At 36.2% G+C, this 1,792-nt stretch overlaps 1 protein-coding gene across 14 annotated transcripts in view; it reads right to left on the bottom strand.

The window, feature by feature from the left end:
• Window positions 1-1,792, bottom strand: part of DLG1 (discs large MAGUK scaffold protein 1) — a 245,648-nt gene that overhangs the window by 101,283 nt on the left and 142,573 nt on the right. For all 14 annotated transcript variants that reach the window (XM_045287595.1, XM_045287590.1, XM_045287588.1 and 11 more), the window contains one exon: window positions 297-347. In XM_045287595.1, the coding sequence (XP_045143530.1) occupies window positions 297-347 (51 nt within the window). The remainder of the gene's footprint in view (window positions 1-296; window positions 348-1,792) is intronic.

The raw sequence follows: 1,792 nt of genomic DNA on the forward strand, positions 1-1,792 counted from the left end.
AATAAATGATAATTGTAATGTCCAAAATGTTTTACTGCATTTTCCCTTTTTCGTTTAATAAATTGGGTAATACGAGTGTAATGGTGACTAAAAGGTGTTTTTTCATGTCCTCTATGCTCTAGCTACGAAAATATTTGATTTACAAATAAGGAATCCTACTTCGTGGAATTTCATTTATCACGGTAGGGGCTAGAACCGATTAACCGCGATAAACGAGGGTTCACTGTATATCTAAAGAGTTCTTTATAAAGCAAACAAGACATGCATAAAAACAAGATAATCAAAATAGTTTTTACCCTTTCAAGCGTGATTTCTTCATATTCATAATCTGCATCAGTACCATTGACCTAATGGACAAAAAAAGTAGTTCAGAAATTAGAGTCCAAGTTTGTAAATGATAAGAATAATCTTTACACATATTACTACAATTATGATAATTAAATTTGAAAAACAATCACCACAAGCTATCATAAAGTTGAATCTGTTTCAGAGTAAAACTTCTGTGTAGAGTTTCCAATGGCTGTGACCTTTCAGAAGCAGACTGCCAAGCCTTTTTCTTATGTATCTCTAGGTAGGTTTGATATGTCAACTTTTCAGTTAGTAGCAGAATGGCTGTATGGGCCACCTAATAATTAGCATCATTTTAATAATTTTAGGGGCAATTATATGATGTTAAAGTAATCAAATGTTTTCCATGGAGTAGAAGAAGTTAAAACTGATCATTGTATCCTGAATTTTAAATATAGGAAAGGTACATTCTTATTTTTTAAATTCTTACTGAACTGGTTCCTTTCAACTACATATCTGAACAGTTGCAAATTCATACCGATTTGAATATGTACTTAAAAAAAAAAAAAACCATTCCCTTTCCTTCTCTTTCTAGTAAATTGATGGAAAGGTCCTTGTTTACCCTCATTGGACTAATACCAATGCAACTTACCCCTCTGTCCAAATCATACTATGTATTTTAAGCAGGATATATTTTAAAAAGAATTCTTAAAGTTCATGTTTAATATAACATATGTCCTCCAAAACATTCAGACATTCTACTTGTTTGAAAACTTCTTGGCTTGGTAATAAGGCTCTCTGTGAACTTATTCCATCTGCCACTTCAGCTTCATTCCTAACATCTGGATCTCACCGCTTCATATACCTACCTGACACACTACTCAATTCAAATGTCTTGCTCTTTCTTTTACATATGCTGCAGTTTCCCACTTCCATAATCTTGTTGCTTTAGGTGCATACTGTCACAAATGTCACTTAAGAGTTTTTCACATACAAATTTCACTCACTATTCATGATCTTGTATAAACCCACTGCCACTGAGTAGATTCCAACTCATTAACCAACTAACCAAATCCACTGCCACTGAGTCATTTCTGACTCATAGTAACGCTAAGAAGTGTTCCTGAGGCTGTAAATCTTTGCAGGGGCCAATAATTTCTTCTTTCTCACACAGAGTGGCTGGTAGGTTTGAACTGCTGACCTTGAGTTTAGCAGGTTCAATACCTACCTGTCAGTGCCACCAAATCTCCAAAGTAGCTGTATAAGGAAGGACAAGGTAGAACTGCACCTGTGAATTTCCGAGGCTGCAACTCTTTACAGGAGTAGAAAGCCTCAACTGTCTCCCGAGGAGTGGTTGCTGGTTTACCAACAACCTTGGGGGTAGCAGCCTAAGTTAGAAAATCATGGCTATGCCCCTCCCCTGAGAAGAATGTATCTCAAAGGATGGCACTGAATCTGCAGCTTCGGGAGAAGGATATATCTGACCAGAGCACACAGGAACAGA

The sequence above is a fragment of the Echinops telfairi genome, unplaced genomic scaffold (genome assembly GCF_000313985.2).
Source record: "Echinops telfairi isolate 266 unplaced genomic scaffold, ASM31398v2 ScPeMD7_17;HRSCAF=63, whole genome shotgun sequence".
NCBI classification, from domain to species: domain Eukaryota; kingdom Metazoa; phylum Chordata; class Mammalia; order Afrosoricida; family Tenrecidae; genus Echinops; species Echinops telfairi.